A 26,918-nucleotide genomic window follows, 5' to 3' on the forward strand; every position below is an offset into this window, starting at 1 on the left:
TCTTTTTTTTTTTTTTTTTTTTTTTTTAAGATTTTATTTATTTATTCATGAGAGACACAGAGAGAGGGGCCAGAGACACAGGCAGAGAGAGAGAAGCAGGCTCCATGCAGGGAGCCTGACATGGGACGTGATCCCAGGTCTCCAGGATCACTCTCCGGGCTGAAGGCGGCACTAGACTGCTGAGCCACCGGGGCTGCCCAAAACATATTCTTTTTGATAAGATAATGGGCAAATTCATGGCGATTCTAGCTATAGTTGATACATTCCTCCTTTTAGACTCCCATCCTCTTCCTCCAACTCCAGTAAAACACTTTAGCTGCTGAAAAAAGGATTAACCACTTGAAGGTGGTTAACAAGCATCTCCTCTGCAGTGAGGCTTTGTATTTTTTTGTAACCGGATAGCTTCAACTCTTGGTTTGCTTTTAATGAAGCAGATATTAGGGTAGTTTTCAGATAGGAGACTCCTGACAAGGAACCTTAAAAATGGAAGAGGTTATTTTACTGTAGTAAGTCCTTGGGGCCAAAATCTTGAAAGCTAGAATTATTTCAGAAATACTTATAGTTGATTTTTGCCAGGTTCTACTCCTTTCTAGCTGTTTGATTCTCACGTGTTACCTTATAAAATGGGAATGATAATACCTGCCTCAAAAAGTTTTTTGAGATAATTAAATATCGTGATGTATATAAAGTAACTGCATAGAGACTGAGATGTGGTAGACCCCAATAAATAGGAATCAGCTTTTTTTCTTTTTTTTTTACTCCCTAATTTACAGTGCTTATTCAGGACAGCCTATCAATATCTAAAAGGGGGACACCTGGGTGGCTCAGTGGTTGAGCGTCTGCCTTCAGCTCAGGGCATGATCCCAGGGTCTGGGATTGAGTCCCACGTTGGGCTGCCTGCATGGAGCCTGCTTCTCCGTCTGCCTATGTCTCTGCCTCTCTCTGTGTGTGTCTTTCATGAATAAATAAATAAAATCTTAAAAAATATATCTAAAAGGATAGCTATAATAATTTCCTTTTTTTTGCTATAATAATTTCCAAAAATACTCAATGATTTTACATTATTGAGAAGAATAACAAGATACCTTACTGTCTCAAGTAATTGATTACTATGAAACTATATCTGCTTAGTGTGCCTAATTAAAAGGCATAAATTACCAATTTTAACCAAAATCATGGATATGAATATATAAAATTTGTTTTGTGCCTCTGGGTAGCATGAAAACTTTGTGACTTGTTGCTTTCTGGCTTAATTTTAATTTCTCAGCTTCTTATTAAGGCTTTGTGTTGTATTTCTAATACCCTTTTTTCCATCGTTTTTATTACATTGTAACCACATTGATATTGACTAAAGTTAAAGATTACTTGGTTATACTAGGTATTTATTATGTGCAAATCCTGTATTAGTAATTTCTCTTATTCACAGAAATTTTTTCTGGGGATAGTCTTTTATTCTTGGAAGTACAAAACTGCAGGTTAATAGTGCATATAACTTTTTAAATCTCCTTTACTTGCCAGGTTCTCTGTGAACTTTTTCAGACATCTCCTCAAAGAGGGAACCTTCCAACATCAGGGAACATTTCAGGGTTTATACGTAGATTATTTTTGCAGTTGATGCTGGAGGATGAGAAAGTGACAATGTTTCTTCAGTCTCCTTGTCCAGTGAGTATTTAACAGTTAAATTGAATATTAATAATTAGCTGTGTGCAAAGATATTTTATAATTTCATACCAGAGCCTGGAATTATCTCTATATCTTAATTTCTAAAATAGCATATAAAGAATAACCTTTATACTTAATGATAGGACTTAAAAATCTCTTTTGGATAACACTCCTTGTGATGAATAGCCTAATAATTACACCCTTCCATGAAGAGTATAATTTGATTGGGGGAAAAAGTGATTATCTGGTAGAGTGGTGCTAATACAAAAATTGATCAACAAATCAAATGGCAAATACGCGACATTTAAAAATATATACGAAATAAACCTTTTATATTTTGTGTTCATTTAAAATTTTTTATTCTTTTATGCTTTTGAAATGGTTTTATAGTGATATATGTTTCAGAGAAATCACTTCTTGATTTCTTTTGAATTTTCAGCTCTATAAAGGTAGAATTAATGCCACAAGCCATGTCATCCAGCATCCAATGTATGGAGCAGGCCATAAGTTCCGAACACTTCATCTGCCAGTCTCAACAACATTATCAGAAGTTCTTGACAGAGTGTCAGGCAAGTCAGATTTAAGTATAGTTCCCGTAGTTCTTTGGTGTGACGTGTGTTATGTGGAGTTACAATAGAATGGACAAGGAAATGTTGACAAGCCTTGGGAAGCCATTGGTGGAATTTTCTCATAGTAAACCATCTGTCTATCTTATATAATATAATTTGCAGGCTGTTAATTGGAATGACAGGACTCTAATAAAGATCTCAGAAATGACTGGTCAAGAGATGAAAGTGAAATAGGTAGACTTGACTGATGACCTTATTGTGTATAATAGTGAAAAAAGTAGAGAGAAATTTTCACTTAGGTTCTTGCCTGTGTTCTAAGATGATGATTCTAAGCCATTCTAATAAGATGGATGCCTTTAAACAGCATACAGCTTATGAAATAAACAAGTTTTTGATGGCAGAATCCAAATCAACTGTAGATAGTTTTATTTTATTGCCTCTCAGAAATCCTGTGAATAAAATCAGTGGATGAATTGAGTAAGCATCTTCTATGTCTAAGCACAGTAATCAGCCTTCGGGTGTTAAGAGTAAGCAAGACACACACTCTGCCCCTCAGAGTATTATGATCTTTTGTATGCTGTCAGATTGAAAAATAAATTTAAGAATGTTTACATTCTAATACAAATGTAAGTATGTTTCTAACTGAATGCAGTAGAAGGGAATACCTAGGCTTACAACAGCAGAAAGTTAGGAGTGTCTCAGAAAAAAGCTTCTATTAGTGGGAAATAGAAGTCTAAGCTTAGAGTAAAAAACTGGATTGTAGAGATTTTGGAGTTGTCACAATACATAGTAAGTTAAACCTTGTGAATGAATGTGATTGCTATGAAAAAATAAGGTATTAAAGAATCTTTGGTTTTAGTCACTGCATCTAATGCAAGTGTGTACATAATACTTTTCTTTTTATATGTTATACAGTAAAATGTTAGAACACTATTACAACTGTATAAATAACATTTGTTCTTATTTGAAAAGGTCTCCCTTACCCTCTTACAGCTGAACTTTTTTTGAAAATTTAATTTTACAGACTTTTTCTCTATAATAGTCTTGAAATTTTTCCTTCTACGTGATGAAGAAAAAAATGAATAATTAAATAAAAGAAGGAGAGGTGGGGAAGAGTACTGAAGTTCAGTTATTGAGTCTTACATTTAACTTGATCATGGAAAAGTAATAGACATTATTACAAAATAACTGAAATTATTTTTCTTTATCTTTACTATAAAGGAATACTGTTTTCTAAAACGTCTTTCAGTCATTAAAAATTTAAAGATTAGTTCTCCCCCACACAAAAAATAAAATTAGTTCCTTTTATTACCTACAAATTTAAAAAATAAATTGATTGCTTTGTAAGAATACTACTCTTAATAAAAAGTCCAACTGAGTCATCTGAGCAAACATCAGAAATTTGCAGGTGCTTAATGTAACCTCTAATTAGCAATGCTTTGGTCTTTTAAAGCATGTTTATGATTTTTAGCCATATTTGATGATCTATTTCCATGTGTATGTATATTTCATCAATATGTGTAAAAATAAATCCAAAATTACAATAAATTTACTCGCTTCCTAAAGCTTCTCACTACGTTGCTTTCACATAATAAACGTTTTGTGTCAGTATTTTTGCTTTTACAAATTTCTCTCACTACTTTTAAGCAATTTGATTGTTATATGCCTTGTAGTTTTCTTCTTATGCTGTGAGTTTGTTAACTTTCTTGAATCTGGGTTTACAGATTTCATCAAATTTGGAATTTTTTTTTTTTTTTTTTTTTACAAATATTGTCCCAAATATTTTCTGTCGTCCGTTTTTCTCCTCTCTTTGGGTAATTCCAGTTATACATTTTTATTAAGCCTCTTGAAGTTCTTTCACAGAGCTCACTGAAGCTCTGTTCATTTCCCCCCCAACTTCTTCCTCCTCTGTTTAGAATTTTTGGATAATTTATATTACTCTATCTTAAAATTCTGTTCCTCTGTAGTGTTTGTTAGAAGTTCTTTTGGTTCTTTTTTATATCTTTATATAAGCTTTCCTCTATCATCTTAAACATACTGATTGTTTATCTTGATTATTTTTCCTCATTATGGATTGTATATTATGGCTTCTTTATTTGCCTGAAAATTTTTATTGGATGTCAGGCAATGTGACTTCTACTTTTTTAATTTTTTGGGGTGCTGGCTATTTTTGTGTTTTAATTTTTTTTATCTTGTTCTGGGGTAAAGTTATATGAACTGAAAACAGATTGTTTCTTTTAGAGCCAGCTTTTAAGTTTTATTAGGTAGGACAAGAGCTGCTTTTAATCTGGGACAGAACTTACTGGATAGTGGAATTTTTTTTAATAAACTTATCCTGTCTAGTACAGTAGCTCTTAAGCACATGAAATATGTTTGGCAAGACTAAGGAACTAAATTTTTAACGAATTTAATTTTAAAATGGTGCTATTTTGGAATAGAAGTAGGATACTACATTTGAAAATGCAGGTCTAGGGCTACTTTAGCTTTACTACAGAGGTAATACCCTTCTGAGAACCCCGTTAGGATAGGACCTAGGCATTGGGAACACACGTTATAACCATAATTTTAGACCCTGGGGCTGGTCCCTTGTTACAGTTGAGAAGTACTTTCCTTGGCCTTTGGTGGTTTCCTCTTAATAAAATGCTCATCCATATGCACTGAAAACCCAAAGGAGACACTAGGTCTCCGGAGCTCACGTTCTTTGCATATCTCTCCTCCCTAACAGTGTAACCTGAAAACTGCAGCCAGCCGCCTTTGTCTTCCTGGGCTCCCAGTGCATGTCTTCACCTTGAGTGACTCCTGAGTTATGTCAGTCTGTGGCCTGGGAAACTATAGGCAATGAGCTGGAGCAGTCAAGGGCTCCCCTCATTAGTTTTTTCACTTACTTAGGTATCAATCTCCTGTCTTCCTGACAGCCATTGTCTGAAAACTAATGTATTTTCCTAGTTTATAGTTATTTCAGGTAGGAGAGTAAATCTGGTTTTTGTTGTTTTATCTTGACCAGAAGTGGTTATTCAAACTAGAACAATTTTAAACAGAATGTTGAGAAAATTTTTTCTTAGTGATATCTTTTAGTATTTGGCATTTACTGGGATAACAGTATGTTCTTAGTACCTAATGATCTTTACTGATTTTCCTGATTATGCTATCAATTAATTGTGTGAATTTTTTATTATTTAAGTATTTCATTCTGACTTCTGTATTTTGCCATTTGGAATTGATTGGTTGTTTCTGTAAGAAAGTAAATGTATTGTTGGATTATATATTTATTGTTTTCAGTATTTACAGAATTTTTAAATTTCACACAAAAAAGTACTCTCTAAAGGCAGTTTGCAGTTAGGAGGAACTCCAGGAATTGAGATCACAGGGATATTTTCAGACAGTTAAATAAAGCTAAAGAGTAGGAGATAATACAAAGCATACTATTTTATTATTTGTTTCACCTTTATAACCTTATAAAGCAGCTTTAGATAATAACTGTTAAGTTAGAAAAGTACAAAGAATCATATCCATTTAGTGAATAACTAATATTAAAACAGTTAAAAAAATAGTTCATACAGGCTTTTGAATTTCTGGTGACCAAATCAGATCATTGATTTCATGATTTTTTTTTAAGATTTTATTTATTCATGAGAGAGGCAGAGACACACAGCAGAAGGAGAAGCAAGCTCTTTAAAGTATCTAAGTTTCCTAAGTTAAAAATAGCAAAACAAATTTTCATTAGTGAAATTTGTTCCCTTCTACTCCTGTTTGTAGAATAAAAAATCTAACATAGTTGCTTTAAGAAGAGTCCTGAGCTTGTGTTCCATATTTGCCTTTAATAGGTTAGATCAGTGACTCAGTTTTGAAAATAGTATTCTTTCTTGATACGCCATGTTGTAAGGACCAAATTACATATTGGTGGCAAGTACATTGAACTGTGCCTAAAACAAAGGAAATTAAGTGGTAGTAGTTTTTCATTGCCTTGAGAGGTAATAACCACTGTAATTTGTGATGTTTTCTGGAGATTGGAATTTAAGTATTCAGGCTTATGAACAGTGGTGATTCCCTTACATTACTCTCAGCAGGCTTTACCACATCAGTATCTTCTAAATGCGTTTACATTCCCTCCATATTAGTGGTAATATCTTGTGTAATCTTTGTTTGAAATATTTATAGCTTCCTTCTTAATGATTTTGAAAAGCAGTGTGTTTTAGGTAATATTTTCTTACAGATACACCAAGTATCACTGCTAAACTAATTAGTGAACAGAAGGATGACAAAGAAAAGAAAAACCATGAAGAGAAAGAAAAAGTTAAGGCAGAAAATGGATTTCAGGACAATTACAGTGTTGTTGTTGCTTCAGGTATGCTTTCTGTTTTTTATAATCTTGATTTTGTTTGGGTTTTTATAAAATATAACACATATTTATAGGAACTTCATGTAATAACTATTAATGCAAAAAAAAAAGGTGACTCGTAATGAAATTTTAATACTGGAGGTAAACATATTGTACCTGAAATCCGTTACTAACTGGCAGTGTAATTATTACACTTATTTTATGTCCAAAACATACTATATTTCATCAGATACTGAACATTTGTGAATTGTTTAAATACTCCATTTAAACTTAACAGCATACAGAGAATTGTGCTCATACTGTCAGGTGAAGTAGATGACAAAATGGCTGAGATAACTGATCATTTTGGAGGATATTTTATTTAACATCAGTGATATGACTTTAGTTCATAAAAGGCTTTTTGTTTTTAAAGATTTTATTTATTTATTTGAGAGCAAGGTGGGGGAGGGGCAGGCGGAGAGGGAGAAACAGACTCCCCATAGAACAGGGAGCCTGTTGCAGGGCTCCATCCCAGGACCCTGAGATCATGACCCGAGTCACCCAGGCACCCCAGAAAAGAAGGTTTAGCCTATATTATTTTACTCCTTAAGTAGGAGGGAGATCTCTATATTGGTGGAATTTATTCTATCACAGAAGAATTAATGCAAGATTTCCTATGCATACTTGCACAAAAATACTTTCTAGTAAGTGGGCAGCCCATTACAGTAAGTGGGCACTCAAAACAATAAAAGGTTTTTATTTATTTATTTTTGAGAGAGAGAGAGCACGCGCAACCTTGGGGGGGGGTGGATAGAGGGAGAAGTAGAGCAGGGAGCCTCATGCGGGACTTGATCCCAAGACCCTGGAATCATGACCTGAGCCAAAGGCAGATGCTTAACCAAATGAGCCACCCAGGTTCCCTAAGACCATAGAATTTAGCATTATTTTTTACTTTCTTAAAGATAGTTACAAACATGAAACAAAAATTCATGATGTGTTGTGAAGGGCAAATAGAATTGGGAGATCAGATATAAAAATGAGAAGAAACCTTTCTCTCTTTTCCCATTATTAAGGAATGTGATGCTTTTTAAAAATATTGTAGAAATACTCTTTTATTTCATGAGTGTGGCTATATATAGAATTTTACTGATTCTTATAGGGCTGAAATCCCAGTCTAAACGGGCTGTGTCAGCTACACCACCTCGTCCACCATCCAGGAGAGGGAGAACAATGCCTGATAAAATCGGAAGTGCTTCTTCAGGAGCGGAGACTGCCAACAAAATAATTACTGTCCCAGTGTTTCACCTGTTCCACAAACTCTTGGCAGGTAATGTTCACAATATGTAAAAATATAAAAAATTTTGAAGACATGTAACCACCAGGCTCCTGTTTAATCCGTTGTTCTTGATAAGATAAATGATTTAGTGAAACTTTGTCCACACAGTTCCCTCTAAGAAAAATGAGATAAAAAGGAGTAACCTTTTACATATCCTTTTTAACATCATAATGTTGCATATTTACTGTTTACTAGGTTTCTACATTTTGTTGTCAGTGTGCTATAAAATCAGTAAAAATAATGTTTTAAAGAATTCATAACAAGTTATATAGGAATCAGTGTGAGGCAGATTTTGAAGAACTGATTATAGTAGTAGAAGTTTTTGCCATACCATTGATAGGTAGTATTGTCTTCCTACCTGAAAGATATTCTTTGACCAGTATACTTCTCATTGGTCAAGGTGATACCAAATTTATATCCATTTTTGTGCTTCATTATAATCCAATTGCCAACTAACTTTGAATGGATTTTCCTTCTTAGCTTTATGTTCTTGATTTATAGCAGAGATTAACAAAGTATGGCTAGTAGACTTGGTGCCTCTATCTGTAAAAAAGTTTTATTGAAATACAGCTATGCCTGTTTGTGTGTTGTTCTTGATTGGTCAGAGATTAACAAACTATGGCTAGTAGACTTGGTGCCTCTATCTGAAAAAAGTTTTATTGAAATACAGCTATGCCTGTTTGTGTATTGTCCATAGCTGTTTTCATGCCACAGTGGTAGACTTAGTAGTTGCAACACGGATTGTATAGTCTTCGTTGCTTAAATCATTTGCTATCTGGACTGTATGGAAAAGATTTTGCCAACCCCAGATTTGTAGGAATGTCTATTTCTTTGTTTCTTGCTGTGGCTCAGAATATCTTGGTGGAATTTTGTTAGTAATACTTTCTGTAGACAAAAATTGTTCTCGTGTCAGAAATAGATTTCTGTAAACTTTGCATGTGCTCATTTTAAGTTGTTTTTAAATTGGTGTCTGAATCAGAGGCTTAATGTGCAGTTCAGTAAAAACAGTAACTAATTGACCTAATCAGACCAAGTAAATGTCTCCCTCTTGGATTCCAGATTTAACTTAGTTATGTCATTTTTAGGCCAACCATTGCCAGCAGAAATGACACTTGCCCAACTTTTAACTCTCCTATACGACCGAAAACTTCCTCAAGGTTACCGTTCAATAGACCTGACTGTTAAATTGGGATCTAGAGTTATCACAGACCCAAGTCTATCAAAAACAGACTCTTTTAAAAGGTTACACCCTGAAAAAGGTATGTAATGATGTTTCTTTAAAACTATAGTCTGTGATCCAAGGAAGTAGGAATTTCTGTAGCTAATGACTTAATTTACCTTTGTTTTTATTATATTAAGTTAATGAAGTATTTTTCTTTATGATGGAATTTTTTGTAAGTATTAAAAAATTGCTTTTATTTTCACTAGAAATTAATCTTAATTTCTCTTAAAGCATCACTTATTTTATAAGCACATGTGTGATTTATTGTTAGCCTTTTGCATTCTTCAGTAAATTCTAGTGTTTTCAAAAACATTTCAAGAAGTTTTGCTGTTTTCAGTAGGATTATTTGGGTTTTTAGTATTTATAGAATCTGGTTCTGTGTAAACATACTAACCTTTGGTTTTTCTTTGTGAGTGGTTCAAAGTTAAATCAATATGGTATAATTTTTAGTTTTCAGTACGAGAAGTCTTTGTTGGTATTCAGTTTTTTGTAATGGGATACTCAGAACATGATGTGTATATATATTAGCATTTGCTTTGAATCTCTGTGGACATACTTATTTTTACATACAATATAATTTACAAATATGACCTAAAGGACAATGCTTCTCAAACCTAATATGCATATAATTTACCTACAGAACACTTCTAAAATGCAGATTCTTATTCGGTAGGTCAAGAGTGGGACCTGAGAATTCTACATTTCCAAGGCTCTAGGATGATGCCAGTGGTTGTATGCCAGTGAACATACTTTGAATAGCAAGACTATAAGAAGCAACATCAGAAATCATTAAAAAAACTATTGTGGCATCTGGCTCTAAAGCTTTATCTGCATAACCTAAAATATTTATGTTCTTTGTTAAGTAGAGAGAGGTGACAAGAAGATCTACTTTGTAAATGAAAGATTATTATAAAAAGAGATACTTTCTTATCTGTTATTTGTAATTTATTGTTCTAGATCATGGAGACTTACTTGGTAGCTGTCCAGAAGATGAGGCTCTCACTCCAAGTGATGAATGTATGGATGGGATATTGGATGAATCTTTACTTGAAACCTGTCCCATTCAGTCACCATTACAAGTTTTTGCAGGAATGGGTGGACTGGCTCTTATTGCAGAAAGACTACCCATGTTATATCCAGAAGTAATTCAACAAGTAAGATAAAATTCCTAATCAAATATATCATTCCACAGCAAAGCCCTTTGTTCTTTTTTCCTTTTTAAAAAACTTAGTTCTGTTAACCTTTTGAGTTACAGTCTTTGAGTATCATATAAGTCTTTCAAAGGTCAGCCTATTCAGAGCTTTGTGAGAATTAGTTGGTACCAAAGAAATGCTGAAGACCGAGCACATTTGCCAAAGTCTTTACACTGAAGCATTACCTTGATTTTATGGTCATCACACTGTAATATTTTATTTCTGTGCTTCTTTAGGTATATTAATTATGGATATTACTGAAAACGGGAGAGTTAGATAGTAGTATATACCTCTACCCAAATGCACTGTCTTTTTGATTAGCTTTTTTCCCTGTTTTAGGTACCATTTCCATTTCAGGTAGTTTTAAAAGCAAACTGCTTTAACCTCTTAACTGTTAATTAATGTTACTATTGATGTAGGTACTTTAGGTACTTTCAGTGCTCTTTTATTAAGGAGGAAGGAGTGTGACTCATGGAAAGTTGTAAATACAAAGCACTTGATTTTATTGAATGAAGTAGGGGAATTATTCTCTGTAATTTCATGTACTTAGTGTATATATGTGTGTGTGTATATAAGTTTCCTAACAAAGGACCACAAACTGAATGGCCTAATGCAACAGAAATGGATTCTTCTATGGGGTAGGGAATCTCTAAGTCTGAAATGAGGTTGTTGCAAGACCCGTGGGCCCCATGCAGGCTCTGGGGAAGAATCCGTCTCATCTCAGCTGCTGGTGGTTGCTGGCACTTGGCTTTCATTGGCCTGTAGCTCCTCCAGTCCAATTCCTGCCTACATTTTCACACAGCCATCTGTCTTGTATCTCTCTCTCTTTATAAAGACAACTGGCACTGATTTAGGATCCACCCTGATCTATATGCAGGGAACCCTAGAGTTCTATACTGTTAGAGATTAATAAATGAATGAATAGAGAAGAAGGGAACATTTTTACTTGCAGTTCAGGGCCAACTAATAAATGTAGAAGGAACGGTAGAAAGTCACTATTTGGCAACCACTGTAGTAATTATTGTTTTAGGTAAGAATTTTTAAAGTGCTAATTCTAACTGAAGTTTGGAGGAAAAACAAGATATTTACATAGTCTTAAAGACTGTCTATAGATTCTTAACTGATAGAAAGGATAAACCAGCAACTTTACCTAGAAATAAATAAATGTATGGATGTATGTATCTAACTTTAAAGTAGAGGTACTTATCAGATACCACCATGCTCATGATATCATTTAATTCCTGATGATTGGGAGCTTTTTAAAAACATGTCCCTTTATTGGTCCTTTTATTCCTCTATTTTGAGGAGATCATTTAAAGTCAAGTCTTTAATTTGAACCTGATGTTGAACACACAAATAGCCAAGCAGATATTTTCTTTTTCTTTAGGTGAGTGCTCCGGTAGTAACTTCAACCACTCAAGAAAAGCCAAAAGATAGCGATCAGTTTGAATGGGTGACAATTGAGCAATCAGGGGAATTAGTTTATGAAGCACCAGAAACCATTGCAGCTGAACCTCCACCTATCAAATCAGCAGTACAGACTATGTCTCCCATACCTGCCCATTCTTTGGCTGCTTTTGGATTATTTCTTCGTCTTCCGGGCTATGCTGAAGTGCTACTGAAAGAGAGAAAACACGCCCAGTGCCTTCTTCGACTGGTATTGGGAGTGACAGATGATGGAGAAGGAAGTAAGTCTTTGAAATTATTAATGAAATTAAACATAGGTAGGTTGTGTAAAAGTTATTCAGAGCAGTGCCTATTATTCATTATTTCTTTCATAGTAAAACTGCTATATGATTTGTGTTGGTAGTTTCATTCTAATGATACATACAGCAAGGCCTAAAAAATCTTCAGTTTCATTTTTTTATTCATACAAAATGTGTTCACTGGTTATAAAACTGCTGGATACCATCAGAGGCAGTCAAAAATGAAGCAGCTCTTTAGATCCTGCCGTCATGTAGCTAATGTTCTCCAAAAGTAGCAACAAGCAATATATATAAGCATACAAAAGACTTGGGAGAGGTACAGTATTATCAAGGCTCAGAGGTATGAAACTGCTTCCTTACTACCCAGCTATATGAATACAGTGGCATAGTAATTTTTAGTAGGGCCTGGAAGGACAGAGTCTGGGCTGAGATGAGCTAGAAAGATGAGTTGAGCAGTGTTTATGTGCTTAGATTATATATGAGAGAGGATAAGTTAGCAGATGACAATTTGCATAAAAAGCACTGAGAGCTCATTTGAAAAGCTATGATTAATAATAGATCATGAAGTATTATTAAGAACTTCAGATTTTATTCTGAATAGTAATGAAGATCTATTAAAATGTATGAACCAAGTCATGATATCATGACAGTCTGTCTTAAAATGAATCGAAGGAGTGTTTAGACTAAATAGAAAGTGGAAAATAAACTTACATAATAATTATTTTCTAATATAATAATACAGGATAATAATAAAAAGCTATGGCAGTTTCCCTTGGGCTGTTAATTTTAAGGGAATATTAAAGAGTCCTAATATAGGGTAGCCTAGCAAGTAGATTTTCAGTTTACCTATGATTCTTCAGTTAATGACCATTCCATTTGAAAATTAACAATTGTTCTTAATTTTAAAGTCACATGGTTTTGATTAGAGTTGAAATCTGTAACATGCCAGTTAGAATATTAAACCCTTACTACAAGTGTATTTAATTTAATAAAACTATGTTAATTTATTTGCCGATCCTGTAACTCTGAAGCTATTGAATATTCAAAGTACATATTTTACCAAAAAAAAAAAAAAAACCCACATTCTTTTCTTTTGTATTTTCATATTGATGGAATTCTTTAAAAATGGTAACATTATTTTAAATGTTATTGTAATAACTTACTAAATTATAACTTCTGTGTACTAAGTAATCTTAGTTGTTTGGTTTCATATATAAATTGTATATACCTGTTTCAATAGATCAGAAATTTTTTTTAAAGATTTATTTATTTATTTTAGAGAGCAAAAGAGAGAACAAGAGCAAGAAGGGCAGAGGGAGGAGGAGAGAGAATCTCAAGCAGACTCTGTGGCTCAGACTGTTAATTGAGCTAAAACCCAGGCGCCGCAGATCAGGAATTTCTAATTACTTGATCTGTGGGTTGTTGTTTTTTTTTATTTTGTTTTGTTTTGTTTATAATTTAAGTAGATAGAAGGGTAAATGGTATTTTGGCACTCTTACAAAATGATAGGTGTAACCCTTAGCAGAAAATTGCCTTTATGCCATTTCACCTTTTTTTTTTAGTGAATATTCAATGACTGTTTATTAAAAAGTGTAATTCTGGTATCCATTTCTGAGGTGGTTTTCTCATCCACCATTCATATAGCAGTAGTTTTTGGTTTTGGGTTTTTGCATTTAGCATTCGTTTCTAACTAGATGTAATAGAAAACTGTGTTACAGACCAAACAAAATAGTTTTACTGTTTTGTTACCTTTTCATGGTTGAAACTACTCCCAAGGCAATCAGATTATCTTTATACTGTTGTGAGGAACTTTCAATGCTTCTATTTTAGTTGTTAGGTTTTAGTTTAATTTCTGGTTTATAATAATCTCAACATAGTCTATAACTATTAATTAACATATAAATATATTTCAACTACTTTTGTTTACATATATGATATCTTAGAGTTTTTCCAGACACTTATTAAATTTTCAGGTATTATTCTATTTGTTGTCTTCGGGTTTTTAATAAATTTAGTAATATATTTCATGTTGTCTGTTATGTTATCACTATTAATTTCTAACCCTGTATATTGTTTTTTATTATGTTCTTAAATAGTTTTAATGTTGTCTTTCTTTTTAATCTAGGTCATATTCTGCAGTCTCCATCAGCCAATGTGCTTCCAACTCTTCCTTTCCATGTCCTTCGTAGCTTGTTTAGTACTACACCATTGACAACTGATGATGGTGTGCTTCTCAGGCGGATGGCATTGGAAATTGGAGCACTACACCTCATTCTTGTCTGCCTCTCTGCTCTGAGCCACCATGCCCCACGAGTACCAAACTCTAGTCTCAATCAAGCAGAGGTGGGTTTAGTTTTAATTATTTAGATTATGAAAAAGTTAAGTTTAAACATGGAGTACAGAATAGGTTTTTTTCCTGAAATAATATTTCAGTGTACTCCTTTTTTGCTTGTAAAACAAAGGATACTTATTTATTTAAAATATTTTATTTATTTATTTATTCATTCATTCATTCATTCATTCATTCATCAGAGACACACAGAGAGAGAAGCAAAGACATAGATATAGGCAGGAGAGGCAGGCTCCCCACAGGGAGCCCGATGTGAGACTTAATCTCAGGACCTCAGGATCATGACCTGAGCCAAAGGCAAACTCTCAACCACTGAGCCACCCAGGTGCACGTAAAAAAAAGGGTATTTAAAAGAGAAACTGTGAATTGTTTTTTTCCCTATTAGGCTCTTTTAAAAAACCATAAGTAAACCCATCTACTTGAAAAACAAAGATTTAGTAGCTTGAGAAGCTTCCCAGAATATGCTGAATTTATACCCTGATCTCTCATCCTTTTCTTTCTTGGACTTTAGTGAATCATAGTATTGAATTGGAGCTTCTAGCCAGTTCAGTAAGACAAGGGAAATAAAGAAAAAAATAACCCTCATTATTTCAAGATGATTTGGTTATGTTTCTAGAAAACCCCCAAATAATTAATGAGTTTAATGAGGATACAGTATCTAGGTTCAGTATTTAAGTTACGTCTGTATACCAGAAAATAACCTAAAAGAAATTTTTTAAAGATATTTTTAGAAAGGCATCAAAAAGAAAATATCTGTAAATGAATCTAAAAAAATAATTGCAAGACACTTATGCATGAAATATGTGAAGTTTTTTTTATAAAGAAATACTAATCTTTAATAAACTGAGGTCTGTGCTCATGTTTATTTCCGTGGGCACAGAAAATACAACAGTTCAATAATATTTCTTATCAGACATTTGGATGGCTCAGTCGGTTAAGTATCTGCCTTTGGTTCAGGTCATGATCTCGGGGTCCTAGAATTGAGTCCTATATTGGGCTCCGTGCTCTGAGGAAAGTCTACTTCTCTCTCTCCCCACCCTTCCCTCTCCTTTTCCCTCTCCATCTCTGCCTGCCACTCCCCCGCTTGTGCAATAAATTTTCTGTCAAATAAATTTTTAAAAAATAGTATTTCTTATCAAAGTGATCTTTATGTTTGATGGAATTTCAGATTTATTTTGAAGGAAATTGACAAGCCAATTCTAACATTTTTTGGGAATATGCAAGGGGTCAAGAATAGCCAAGGGAGTTTCAAAGAACAGCATACCTAGTAGGTTTATGCTATCCTGTATCAAAATTTATTATTAAGCTGTGGCATTAGTACAAGGATAGACTAGAAGCCCAGCAAACAATAGAGACTTAAATCCCTTTGTGTTTGGTTATCTGATATGACAACAGTAACTGCAACATAATGGAGTAAGTATAATCTTATCATTAATGATTTTCGGATCAGGTAAATATTCTTGTGGAACAAAAATGAATCTTTAAACCTTAATGTACACTATATGCAATAATTAATTTTAACTAATGATAGATCTGTATATGTAATACAAAATATAACAATGCCCTTTTACAAAAACCAGAGATACCTTTATGATCTTAGAGTAGACAAAGATTTCTTAAAAAGAATATTTTTAAAAGCACTAGCCCATGAGGGAAAAAAGCTGGAAAAAAGCAACTGTGTTAAAATTAAGAACTTTTCTTCGTCAAAATCACTAAGAATAGAGAAAAGGGTGGCTCGCCAGTTTAGCGCCTGCCTTCGGCCCAGGGTGTGATCCTAGAGACCCAGGATTGAGTCCTATGTCGGGCTCCCTGCATGGAGCCTGCTTCTCCCCCTGCCTGTGTCTCCCCCCCCACCCCCCTCTCTCTCTGTGTGTCTCTCATGAATAAATAAATAGAATCTTTAAAAAAAAAATAGAGAAAAGGGAAGTCACAGAATGGGAGACTACACCTTAAATATATATGAGAGACTATATTTGGGTATATCTGATAAAGAACTTATATTCTTAATAATTTGGAGAGCTTCCAAAATTACAAAAAGAAAAGGCAGAAAACCTAAAAGAAAAATAGATGAAAGGTTAGGCTGGTACTTGTATAGGAGGGGATACCTAACTATCCAATAAATGTGAGATGATGATATGTTTCTTAGTTATCAGAAAAGTACAAATGAAGACCTTTAATACACTATGATTACACACCCATCAGAAGGTGTAAAATTCCAAAGACCACCATGCCAAATATTGTCATCATTTGTCATAATATAAAGTGACTAGGATAGATAAAATAATGAGACAGTAGAAAGGGTAAGCAAATTATCATCTACTATAAAACGGAACACTATAAGGTAATGAAAGTGAATGGCTACAGCCAACTACATGTAACAGCAGTGATGCATTTCATAACCACAACTAAAATGCCACACATAGTAGACTATCTACACAGCGTGATTCCAATTATATGATGTTCACAATTAGATTGAATCTATAGTGGCTAGAGTTTCATGCTTAGGTAGTAAACTTATAAGCAAAGGAAAGTAAGGAAGTAATGTGTATAAATATCAGGATTATAATTCACTTTGTGGAGAAATTGAAGGTTTGATGAGTAGGCAATGGAATAGGAGCAGTTCTTATGTACAGTGATCTAATTCTTGACCTGCACAGTTATAAGTTTTTGCAGTTCATTAAACTTGTTTTGTGTTTTTTCTCTGTATATGTTACACTTTATAGAGTTTTTTTAAATAACTTTTCATCAATAATGTTAATCTGTTAACTATATGGTAATGAAATTGTCATTCATTTAACAGTTTATCTTATGAAATGTGAAAGATGACATTTTCAGTCATAGATCCATAAAACCAAATTGCAGATCAATTTATGAAAGTATTGTTCATGATTTTTTCCTTAGAAAATATTCCCATTAAAAGAAATGAAAAGGGCAGCCCTGGTGGCGCAGCGGTTTAGCACTGCCTGCAGCTCAGGGTGTGATGCTGGGGGCCCGGGATCAAGTCCCATGTCAGGCTCCCTGCATGGAGCCTGCTTCTCCCTCTGCCTGTGTCTCTGCCTCTCTCTCTCTGTCTCTCATGAATAAATAAATAAAAATCTTAAAAAAAAAAAAAGAAATGAAAAATATTAGTATTACTCTTAAATTACCCTTGTAATTAATTATGTAATTAAGATGACCTAATCTTAATTCGAATTAGTTTTGAATGTACATGATATATTTAACGAAAATTCTTTAAAAGGGAGTTTTTGTTATAAAATTAATTTTACGGTCCTCAAAAATAATAATAATCAACCTTTACAGAGTTTGAGGTTAATAAAGCCAGTCGTTCTAAATAATTGCTTCTGTCTCACATCATTTAATATGTCCTCTTTTGCCAAAGAGATTTTTCTACACATCACATTCTGAATAAGAAAGAAATTGAGGATTATTCCTTCTAGAAATAGAAACAGTCTTGCTTACTATAATTGAAAACATGTGACACCATTATAGAATTCTCCTAAGATATGCTTGTACTAGATTCATCCTAAGGGATCTGACTCATATCCCTGTTCCTTTCATTGTTTTCTCTATTTAATTTAGAGTAATTCTGTCATCTTTATCCCATCTTTTACTGAGATTTTAAATTTTTTATTTATTCTAAAATAAAGCATTTGTTCTCATTTTCCCCCTGCCCCTAGCAACTACTAGTTTGTGTTTTGTCTCTGTATTTACCTACTCTGGGTATTTAACGTAAATGGAATGGTACAGTATGTTACCTTTGGTGTCTGTCTTCTTTGACTTAGCATGTTTTTGAGGTTCATCCACAAAGTAGCATGTATCAGTACTTCATTACTTCTTATGGCTGAGTATTTCTAGTGTGTGTGTGTGTGTGTGTGTGTGTGTGTGTGTGTATCACAATTAGTTTATACATTTATCCTTTGATGAGTATTTGGGTTTTTTTGACCTTTTGGCTATTAAGAAAATCTCACTGTGAAAACACATGGACCTATTTATCAGTTTTTGTTTCTTTGGCTATATATCTAGGAATGGATTTGCTGGGTCACATAGTAATCTTTTATTAAATTTTTTGAGCCGTCTTCAGACTATTTTGTTTAGCAGCTAAACTATTTTCATTTGTACTGATAAATGTTTTTGAGGGTAAATAAAACCAAATAGAAATTTTCATATATTATCATATATTTCATATAAAATATTTCATATTTTTTTCTTATAAGCCACAGGTATCAAGCACTCATAACCCTACATCAACAGAAGAACAGCAGCTGTATTGGGCCAAAGGAACTGGCTTTGGAACAGGCTCTACAGCTTCTGGATGGGATGTGGAACAAGCTTTAACCAAACAGAGGCTGGAAGAAGAACATGTTACCTGTCTTCTGCAGGTATGTTTACAAAGTTGATATTTTCAGTGATAACAGTTAAATTTTTTGCATTTGTATAAAATAGTTAATTTTTAAATTTTTGTATTGAGTTTTAAGTATTGACTATCCAACTCATGCTCAGCTATTTCTGTAAAACATTATGTTCCTCGCTCTCAGTACATTTAAGATACCACTATACAAAGATTGTTCTTCTCTACTTGTGACTATAAATTTCTCCCTCTCAGCTTCTTCATGGAGAGGAAAGTGACAAGGGTGAAATTCTCCAATAACTGGATAATGTATACCATTTTAACTTCTTCTAGTCATCTTTTCATCTAAAGTGCTGTATCTGGACTCTTAAAAAAATTACTGATTTATAGCTTCGTTTTTCATATTGTTTTATGACTTTTCTAGAATCAGGCAAGTGAACAAGTATGGAAAGTCCCACAGCACCAATATGAGAAGGGGAGGTGTTTAAATATTAGCTTTAGTCCCTGCATCAACTAATTGACTAAAATAGGTCAAATCTTTGAGCCTTATTTTCTGCAATTCTATAGTGATAGGCACATTCTAGTATGAAATTCTTAAGATCACTCTCAAACTGTAAAGTGGATCTAGTCAATAAAATAATATCAGAATTGCTGCTAAGTTTTTTTTTTTTTTTTTAATTGATTTATGATAGTCATACAGAGAGAGAGGGAGAGAGGCAGAGACATAGGCAGAGGGAGAAGAAGCAGGCTCCATGCACCGGGAGCCTGACATGGGATTCGATCCCGGGTCTCCAGGATCGCGCCCTGGGCCAAAGGCAGGCGCCAAACCGCTGCGCCACCCAGGGATCCCTGCTGCTAAGTTTTTAAGTATGTGTTCTTAGCTGGATTATTTTCTATATGTCTAGCTGTAGTGTACCATCATATTAAAAGCACACCCTTCTCTTTTAAAGATCTGAAGAAAAAAATATCTTGTTTTTAAAAGATAGACATTGACTGACTTGAAAATATAAACTCTTGGTACTCTGAATAACAAAATGTGGACTTTTAAAGTGTGTGAAGCTAAAATCCAACTTAAAGCCAACAATTTTTATTTTTAGGTTCTTGCAAGTTATATAAATCCTGTGAGTGGTGCAATAAATGGAGAGGCCCAGTCATCTCATGAGAGTCGAGTTCAGAACAGTAATGCCCTTCCTTCTGTACTTCTAGAGCTGCTCAGCCAGTCTTGCCTCATCCCAGCTATGTCCTCTTATCTTCGAAATGATTCAGGTAAATTACATTCTCCTTAGTCCTTTGTTAACTTATTTTATAATCTATTAAAATAATAAGATACAATTGAAGTATTTGGTATTAGTCTTCCCCAGTATATGTAGATATGAGATTAATGGATTTATTTCTTAATTATTCTGGAGATACTTAGTTGTTTTTAAGGACTCCTAAATGGATAACTGTGTTGTGACCTGTCCTGGAACACAAAATCAAGGTTTTCATTATCCCTTTGTTTTAACCTCTGAATGTACTTTTTAAAAAAAAGTAACGTATAACTAGAAATAATGGGGCAAAGGCTGGCAGCTTCATGACCATATTCTGAGCTAAATATGGTTGATTGAACTTCTTTGCATTTTAATGTTTGTTTATCTCAAGCACTATACAATATCAGATGATGGTAATTTGAAGAAAGGCAGATAAATTATTCTAATCCATAGATACTTAATAATAAGAGTACTAGCTTTTACAAATTCAATAATAAAAGTACTGTAAGTACTTTGCCAGTATGCAACTGATAATTGAAACTAGTTTATTTTTACCTTAGTTGTGAAATTAGTCCCAAGAATTGGTATTCTTTTCCTAAATAATAATTGAAAGTTGTATTTTGTTTACACATATTACCAAGGAAAACAAACAGTTAACATCTCCTTTTAGCCAGGAACTTTTAGTTTTTTATTTTTATTTTCAACAATCTGCTCTGCTTCTTCTGTCTTTATTCATATTCTTACTTATGAAAATAGACATTTACACATTTAAATAGACTATTAAGGAAGACTAAGTAAGAAAAGTAATGGGAATAAGTCTTGAAGTCTATTTGGTGCTTGGAGCAGTTTAATGCATGGTTGGATGAATGGAAAAGGTATTTCTATTTCAAAAGTGGTAGCTGCCCCTTATCTTCTACTATCATGGAGATGATTAGGCTTTAAAAGCATATAATTTTCTAGTTACCTAAAATTTCTTCATAAAAATGTTGAAGTGATAGATTATTTAGGTTGATTTTTTTTCTTTACACTGACCTGTTTCATACGTCACATTCATCTTTTTTTAAAAGTAGGTGTGAAATACACAGTATATTTTTTTTAAGTAAAATATTTAGAGAGCTATAAGTACTTAAACTGTTGTAGATGTTGATTCTAAAATTTAATATTGGACTGTATAGAGAAATTGAATAGTAGAGTGAGATAAGATTTTTATCTTCTTCCACATTAAAATTATTTTATTAATCACTTCACTTTGAAAATTTATATCCTCTCAAAATTTTTAAAATTTGTCTTGTTCTGTAATTCAGTCTTTATATTACACTGAGCTTTTATGTTTATTATGGTTCAGGGTCAAGGAAATCCAGTGTTACCTACTTTTACTGTTTAAAATAATGTATTCATTCATGTAAGGTACATTTTCTGGTAAGTGTATATTAATAAGTAAACTGTGATTTATTAACTTTGGTTTTAGTAACCATGTGGAATTACAGAGACTTTGATACTGTATCTTGGAACTATTTTAGAAATTTAATATGACAAATCAGAGTTTGATCTTTGTGACTATTTACCAGTTAAAAGGTGTGTGTGTGTGTGTGTGTGTGTGTGTGTGTGTGTGTGTATGTGTTTTAGCCCAGGGTTTAGCTTCATGTGCTTGAATCTGGTACCTTCTTCTGTGATATAATTGGAATTGATATATTCATATTTGAGTGTGGTAACAAATTATTTTGAAATAATACTGTAAGATAAATTAATTAAAAGTGACTTAATTGAGATGAATAGGTCAGATCATTTGGCAGCACGCCTCTTAAATGATGTTTTCGATGATCAGAGAAAATTATTCTTGAGTTTGTGATATATTTTGGTCTTTAGTTTGTGAGAAAAGTATGCTTACGTAGAATATTCTAAATATGAATTGTTTAAGAAAATATAGTTTAATGTTGTATTGGTAAATATGTTACTTATAATCTCTTTTGGTTAAAATGTTTTCTAGAGAGCATTTTAAAATCTAAATCTAAACAAAGTATTTAGTCATTTTTCCTGGAAGTTGGTAAAATTCCAATTTTAGAAAATTAATCTGTAGTCCATTTTCCAGTTTTATCATTTGCTGATAGACTGTTATTTTTTGGCAGTTTTGGGTGGTGGGATAGGGTAAAGTATCTAGTCTAGAATCGTCTACATTATTTGTCATATTTCTTCTCTTAATCTGAAACAGTTCCCAGCTTTTCTTTGTCTTTCATAATACTGACATTTTTACAGGGTACACCATTTATTTCATAGACTGTCTGGCAAGTTGGTATTTAAGTGTGAGAACAGTGCTAATAATTTCACTTGAGACATTATATTCAAGAGATGGTTTGTTTACATCACCAGCAGGTAATATACAAAAACACAGGTATGATGCAATAGGCTCTTTTAAGAGCTGTAGTCAAGTAGTACACATTTTGTTTCTGTGTTTTTAAACAATAGGCAAACAAGACAAAATATAGAAACATAAAGTAGTGTATGCCCTACTTTTTTCATTGGCCTGCCATTGACTGTTGAATGTGGTTTCTTAACTACCTTCCTACCTCCTTTTTGTCCTTTTGCAGTTCCTAATGTACTAGTTAGGTACTTTGAAATCCTATAACTTTTCTTCTTAATTACTATTAAAGATTGACATGAATACCAGAATTTGCTCCTCCTTGTTTCTTTTCTTTTCTTTTTTCTTTTTTTTTTTTTTTTAAGATTTTATTTACTTATTTATGAGAGACACAGAGAGAGAGAGAGAGAGGCAGAGACACAGGCAGAGGGAGAAGCAGGCTCCATGCAGGGAGCCCAATGCAGGACTTGATCCTAGGACCCCGAGATCACGACCTGAGCCAAAGGCAGACACTGAACCACTGAGCCACTCAGGCGTCCCTCCTTGTTTCTTTTAATGAAGACTTCAAGTTCTTAGAAGGCTAGCTTTGTAGCAGGTTAGCTATAAATCTGTTTTATTTTGGTGGAAGTTTAAGAATTGGCCAGAAATTTTAAGCAATTAACGATATGCTGGCCATACTGATAAACAGTAATTGCACACAGTGATTGATCTGCACTTTTAACTGTGTACATCTTTGCATCAGAGGTAAAAAGAGAGTACTCGCAGTTGCAAAATTATCACCAGCATGAAGAGTGCATACTGACTACTTAAGGGGAAAGGACAACCTGTGTTCCATTATTGAGTTTGTAACAGTTCTATAACTGAGACAGTGATCATGTTCTCCAGAGAGAGGTACTGGCTGTATTTAGTCATGATACCTGTTACATTTGGTTAATAAGTAATTCTCAACATTTTTACTTATAGCATAGTAATGGCTTTGCATTATTTACCCAGTATGTTATGTTTAGATTAATTTGTAAAATTTAAAAATTACTGGATGCTCTCTTATGAATGTGTATTTATCTGGAGCTTCATACAGACTTATCATTGTTAGGAGAAAATGCTAATATTTCTTTTTCTGTGTGAATTAACTATTTCAGGAGGAATTTTTAATAAACTAATAGCAGTTTTCCTACTATAACCTTTTCATATATTGGCCTCTCTCTTGGACTGAAAATGCATGGAGACGAAGATGTAGAAGCTTGTTATAAGTGAAAGAATGGAGAAATTTTTGGAGTGTTTGGTTTGGCAGCATCATAGGGGCAGTATAAGTCTTCATATTTAGCTAAATTAATCAGATTTGTCAAATGTTATAGCATGGTTCCAGTTACTTAAAACAGTTGAATATGTTTGAAGCCTAAAAAGTTCTTTTTATGCTAAGTAAAATAAAGATACCTGTTAAATGGTTTTGTATATTAGATTAACATGAAATCAGTGACATTACTCTGTTGGTCAATTCTGTGTACCAAGCAGTGTTGTGTATGTATTTTTAAATTTTTCTTGAAAGAACTTAATTCAGTGAGCTAAATTTATAAGAGAGTTGTTAGAAAAATTATAAAACAGTAAATCTGAAGCCAGAGCTTCAAGGTGGGTAATTGAAACAAGTGAATTAAATGTTTTATTCCAGTATCAATTTTAAAAGAAATCATAAAAACTCTTTAAAAAAGTAGTTAGGTAGATAGGAAAATCTTTGTATAAAGAATATGTTCATTTTAACTTCTTTTTCAAATTGCCATGTTATTTTGAAAGCTGTATGACCCTTATAAACAAGAATCATTTTTTCTCAAGCCATGGTTAATTAACATTTATGTTAGTTATGCTCTTTAAGCATGCAGTTTACCCTGCTGGCCACTAGATGGGGATCCTATTTCATTGCTAGCAATATTGGTTTAAAAAAACGTTAATGAATGTAGAATGTTACTTTTAGGGTTCCTCACCCTTACGTTGTCTTGGTGCCATTTTGGAAAATGACATGCTCCTATTTTCAGAAAGCAGCATCATTAAGCACATTAAATTACTTGCCATTAATTATCAAAGTGTAATAAAATCTCTACCATTTTAGTGCTGGTTTCATAGCATGGAGGTAAATATAGTTTCAGAAAGGAAAATTTGAATTTTCCTGTTCAGTCCCTGCCAATTTACAGATGAGGAAGGGACAAATGACAAAAATAAAATCCAAAGAAATTTATTCATTTCTCCAGGCTTAACTGTTTAGCAGTAATTTGGCCGTTATTAAACTCATAAATTAAAAAAAAAATTTTAAGGATTTTGTTTATTTGAGAAAGAAAAAGAGCAGGGCCCAAGGGGAGGGACAGAGGCAGAGAATCTTAAGCATTGGAGCTGACATCTCCATATCAAGACCCCAAGATCATGACTTGAGCCTAAACCAAGTTAGACCCTTAACTGACTGTATGACCCAGGTGCCCCACAAATTTTCAGATTTTGAAGCAAGATATAAATGTTTTTTTTCAGTATGGAAAAGAGAAGTAAATAAACATGCTGTGTTAGAAACAGGTAGAAATGAGAAGACAAGCACAGGACTTTTTTGTTGGGTACATTATAGAGTACCTACCAACTTGTCTAGTTATCTTAGCTAAATGATATATATTTGTATTAAAATTTTTTCATCTTCACAGTATTGGTTTGGTAGTTCCATAGCTAGCTAAAGTGGGACAAAACCCATTATTGCAAGCTGTATTACACCATCTGATTTCCCTCACACTGGATTTTCCATGTGTAGAATTCTTATTGTATATTATCTTTGGTTATATTTCTCAAAAAGTCAACTCAAGTTTAATTTCATGAGTTATCCTATTTGAAAATACAGTTAATTTTGTTATGGCAAATGTCTTAATTTAAATATGACCACATTCTTTAAAACCTGAAGTTATTACTAAAAAGTTAATTTAATATACAATTGTACAAATAAAGTAAATGTACAATCTTCTCTTCCTACCCCCAACCCTGTACCCATCTTTTTGGTCTTAAAGGCAGCAAATTCAGGAGGGCCTATTGTTCTTTGGGAGCTTGGAGATTAAATTAGGGTTGTACCATGAAAAGCTATTAGTTTGGGATGCCTGGGTGGCTCAGTGGTTGAGTGTCTGCCTTTGGCTCAGGATGTTATCCCAGGATCTGGGATCGAGTCCCACATCGAGCTCCCTGCAAGGAGCCTGCTTCTCACTCTGCCTATGTCTCTGCTTCTCTCTCTCTCTCTCTCTCTCTCTGTCTCTCTCTGTCTCTCATGAATAAGTAAATCTTTAAAAAAGAAGAAAAGCTATTGGTTTATCAATAGAAAATATGTAAATCATCATTTTTGAAAAGTTATTTTGTTGATATACATTGCCTGGGAACAAATAAGTAGAAATTATTGAGCCATTATGACATAGTACTTAACTTTATATCTTAACAGTTTTCTTGGTAATAGTTTTTCGAAATTTTTGAGTTGTATTATGTATGTTTCTTTGCACTATTTTAATAAACAGTCTATCAGTAAAGGGTTAAAATTTTAAAAGATTCTTCTGCTAAGTAGAGTTGCATGTCATTTGGTTTTTAATCCCAAATTGTGTTATAATATGGCCCCAGTTTTCTTGAAAATTAGATGAGGAGGGCAACCCGGGTGGCTCAGTGGTTTAGCACCGCCTTCAGCCCAGGGCGTGATCCTGGAGACCTGGGATTGAGTCTCACGTTGGGCTCCCTGCATGGAGCCTGCTTCTCCCTCTGCCTGTGTCTCTGCCCCCGCCCTCCCTTCTCTATCTCTATGTCTATGTCTATGTCTATCTCTATTTCTATCTCTCAAGAATAAATAAAATATTTAAAAAGAAAAAAAAAAGAAATGAGGAGTACAAAAATATTTGGTCTGCTTGCCTGCATTTAGTGTATTTATTTCTACAGAAGATTCAAAAACAAGATACTGCCAGGACCTATCTACCATTTCATTCTTGGTAAAAGAGTACAGGGTGCCATATTTTGATCATGTTAGTATTCACTTGGAGTGTCTTGCTCATAGGCGTTCATCAACAAATGTTCCTTTTATCTGGAATTCTTACATTTATCAAGGCATATATGGGAATATATTTCCTTGGTATAGAATACATCACTCTGTTAAATAATAGTAAATTTTAAAGGAGGGGGACTTGGTTGCTTTAATTAAAATTTAAATGGGCTTCCATTTGATATGATTTGTACAATTTTGTATGGATAAAATATCTGCAATGTCAGAGATCCCTTCTTTGATTAACCAAAGTAAAGTGATCTTTCCCTTCCTATTAGTTGCCAGTGTATCTAATGCTTGTATTTTTACTTCTTCCATTGTAGTCCCATTATAGTATAAATTTGCTTAATGTAATTCTACCTAACCAACTTTCCAAATGAAATATAACTCTCCAATTCTTCTATAAACAACTTGACTTGTATGTGTATATTTCTCTTCTCAATAATTAAATTGTAAATCTATTAAAAGTTGTGTTTGCTTTCAAATGTATGCTGCTTGTATTGCTATTATATGATTAAATATTACACGAACTAGATGTTTATATGATAAATAGAGGAATACTTAAAAAAAACATAATA

The 26,918-nt window shown here is 33.4% G+C and overlaps 1 protein-coding gene across 17 annotated transcripts in view; it reads left to right on the plus strand.

Moving 5' to 3' along the window:
• Positions 1–26,918, plus strand: part of BIRC6 (baculoviral IAP repeat containing 6) — a 230,751-nt gene that overhangs the window by 141,086 nt on the left and 62,747 nt on the right. For 16 of the 17 annotated variants that reach the window (XR_004806282.2, XM_025454221.3, XM_025454229.3 and 13 more), the window contains 10 exons: positions 1,519–1,662; positions 2,102–2,231; positions 6,445–6,576; positions 7,709–7,876; positions 8,971–9,144; positions 10,065–10,261; positions 11,688–11,988; positions 14,132–14,349; positions 18,571–18,735; positions 19,802–19,970. Coding sequence is in view for 16 of the 17 variants with exons in the window: in XM_025454221.3 (XP_025310006.1) it covers positions 1,519–1,662; positions 2,102–2,231; positions 6,445–6,576; positions 7,709–7,876; positions 8,971–9,144; positions 10,065–10,261; positions 11,688–11,988; positions 14,132–14,349; positions 18,571–18,735; positions 19,802–19,970 (1,798 nt within the window). In the remaining variant the exon portion in view is untranslated. The remainder of the gene's footprint in view (positions 1–1,518; positions 1,663–2,101; positions 2,232–6,444; positions 6,577–7,708; positions 7,877–8,970; positions 9,145–10,064; positions 10,262–11,687; positions 11,989–14,131; positions 14,350–18,570; positions 18,736–19,801; positions 19,971–26,918) is intronic. The other variant, XM_035700798.2, reaches the window with a different exon arrangement.

The sequence above is a fragment of the Canis lupus genome, chromosome 17 (genome assembly GCF_003254725.2).
Source record: "Canis lupus dingo isolate Sandy chromosome 17, ASM325472v2, whole genome shotgun sequence".
NCBI lineage: Eukaryota > Metazoa > Chordata > Mammalia > Carnivora > Canidae > Canis > Canis lupus.